Consider the following 2,886-nt stretch of genomic DNA (forward strand, 5'->3'; position numbering starts at 1 on the left):
TGCACATTGACTGTTGACTGCTGCACATGCTGCTCCCATCCAGCATACATTCTGTTATTATATTCTCTTATATATTTTTATTATATTGCTGTATTTGCTGCTTAAAGTGCCTTAGATTTTATGTTACTTATTTATCTACTTTATATTTCATTTGTATTTTGTGGCATTCATGTGGACGGCAAAGTAAGAATTTCATTGTACAGGGAAACACGTTTCCTAACTGTGCATTTGACAAATAAACACTTTGACTTGTGTAATCTGGAAGGAGGAAAGAAAATAAGAAAACATGGTGGTGGAATGAGGAAGTACAGGACAGCATTCAGAGGAAGAGGCTAGCTAGAAAGAAGTGGGACATAGAAAGGACTGAAGACAGTAGACAGAATTATAAGAAACTGCAGCGTAGAGTGAAGAGGGAGGTGGCAATGGCCAAACAGAAAGCAATAAAACACATTTAGGTAATTTACGACAGATGTATAAAGTTTAACTTGCTTGGGGAATACGTTGTTTGCGTGTCATTGTGTGCTCACCAACAGAACTATTCAGTTGTTCTTTTCAAATGTTTTATGGTACCCTGTGTTCTTTGACAATGGTACATCTGAACTCGAAGTTTTCTGAAATTGGCCGGAAGTGTCAATATTTTGCGATAACATAGATGAATTAATAGGTGTTAATGTTGATAAGACATAAATATCGTATTAAAATTCGGCAAAACAGAAGTTAAGTGTGGTCATTACAATTACAGCATTATTAAAACACCTTGTAAATATACTTTTGTATATATCTATCTGAAAAAATTAACTTAAAGTGTGTGTATATATAGTATTTCTATATTTATAAGTACTTTTAATAATTGTCCTAATGCACGTTCCTTTTTCTTGTTTGCACCGTTTTCTTTTTTTCTCTAAATCTTAACTTGTTTACTTTTCTATTCGTTGCCTGGCCAGTACAGCTGATCCTGATTCTGTTCAATACGCATTCAAAAATACTAGTTTTATTTTGAAGGTCTTCACGGGAAGTATTTTTCGTAATGTAGTGAACTTTACTCTTTTTTCCCTTCCATTTGTCCTAGCTCATCAAGTTTCTCTCCTGTTTTCGTCGTTTAGGACAGTGAGAAATCTCACGCAGAAGTCAGTTGTGGGCAACATGTGGACATTTTTCGGTCTAATATTTTAATCTTGACGGATTTATGGGAACATATGGATACAAATTGTGGTAACAACTGGCGGAGACGCACGAGGACCTCGCGAGCTTGCTGTAAACCGCAAACTGGAGCAAGAGTTCATGAGTCCAGCGTGCTGCGGTGTCTGAACGTGGGAAACACGGAAGAAGACCATGACATGGAGGAGGACCCCGGCCTCTTCAAGCAGGACAGCCTGGAGCGGAGGGTCATGGCGCCTCGCTACAGTCTGCTGCGAGAGGTAGGCAGGGGCACATATGGCGTAGTTTACGAAGCGGTGGCTCGGAGGTCCGGCGCTAAGGTTGCTGTGAAGAAATTGCGATGCGACGCGCCGGAAAACGTGGAGATCGCCTTGCAGGAGTTCTGGGCCCTGGCAAGTCTGGAGAAACGGCATCAAAATGTGGTACATCTAGAAGAATGTGTGCTGCAGAGGAACGGCATGGCCCAGAAAATGAGTCATGGGAACAAACGGTCCAAACAGTACCTGCGTCTGGTGGAGATATCACTAAAAGGCGAGTCTCTCATTCGGCTATCCACCATTTACGTTATCTGTTTGAGCTGAGTCACACTACCAGAATTAACGATAGCCGTGAAACAAATGCTGCCTTTGTTTTTGGATTAAGCTGTTTTTAAAAGCAGTGTCCAACATTTCAGAAACATTTTTGGTGTGACGGGTTTCTGAGATAATCGTATATATCCAACGTAATATTAAATTGCAAGATCTTGTAATGTGTTATTGACTTCCCATCTAAAGTAGGTAGTTCAGCGGATTTACATGCTATTTTCCCAAAGAATTTATTAATGGGGCCTATGAACAGTTATAGTGAGTGTGTTTTACAATTGTATAACACCGGTCAGTTGATTTATCTTAGCTAACCCAGAAGAAGATTGGATGGTTTTGCTTTTTGTCTTGTCATTTGTTGTATTGTAACGTTAGCTGGGCTTGAGCTGTCCATAAGAAAACGAAGTATGCCTGTTAGTTTAGTTTGTATGGCCTAGCTTTGTATTCTGTAGAGTTATTGTCGCCATGACTCAGATTTGCTGGGGGATGGGCAGAATTTGCGAGGGAGCTCTAGAGCCTCAGTCTCAATGAAATGGAGTCTGCTGTGCTTGCAGGGGTGTTTGGCACACTCCACTGACAGCCACTGCACTTTGACCAAATCCACCACAGCAGTAAGGTTTTTCTTTTTTCTTTTTGTAAAGTATGTTCTCTCTGCTGTGCGGGTTACCTTGTGCATGTTTAGTGTTCTTTAATTCTAGTCTACATTATGATAATATTGTGAAAGTTTCAGCTGTCACCCCAAAATACAAATGATTATTTGTCAGTGTCAAGCTCTGTGCAGTTATGCTGCCTTGATATTGAAAATATTCATCTTGATCAGTGGCATGGAGTGGTTCTAGTGATGCAAGAATTCAGTCTATACACAGCGAAAACTTTTATGATTTTTTTTTTTTTTATTCTTCACATATGCTGAATCTGTAGTACATGTCAGTGTATTATTTGTCATCAGTAAGATATGTTTAGGTTTGATCAAAAAGCAGTTTTTCTTTTCAGATGAAAATACTTGCAGTATTATATCACTGTGTGTGTTCATTGCAGGTGAGAGAGTGCTCAGTCCCCCAGATGAGCCTTGTTACCTCTGGTTTGTCATGGAGTTCTGTGAAGGTGGTGACCTCAACCAGTTCGTCCTGTCCCGGCGACCCAACCC

General features: G+C 40.1%; 1 protein-coding gene across 1 annotated transcript in view; it reads left to right on the forward strand.

Moving 5' to 3' along the window:
* Window positions 1-999: 999 nt before the first annotated feature.
* Window positions 1,000-2,886, forward strand: part of LOC109969099 (serine/threonine-protein kinase 35-like) — a 15,146-nt gene continuing 13,259 nt past the window's right edge. Inside the window, 2 exon segments of the mRNA XM_020615774.1 lie at window positions 1,000-1,689; window positions 2,778-2,884. Coding sequence (XP_020471430.1) covers window positions 1,197-1,689; window positions 2,778-2,884 — 600 coding nt within the window. The 5' untranslated portion in view covers window positions 1,000-1,196.

Source organism: Monopterus albus, unplaced genomic scaffold, assembly GCF_001952655.1.
Source record: "Monopterus albus unplaced genomic scaffold, M_albus_1.0 scaffold170.1, whole genome shotgun sequence".
Lineage (NCBI taxonomy): Eukaryota > Metazoa > Chordata > Actinopteri > Synbranchiformes > Synbranchidae > Monopterus > Monopterus albus.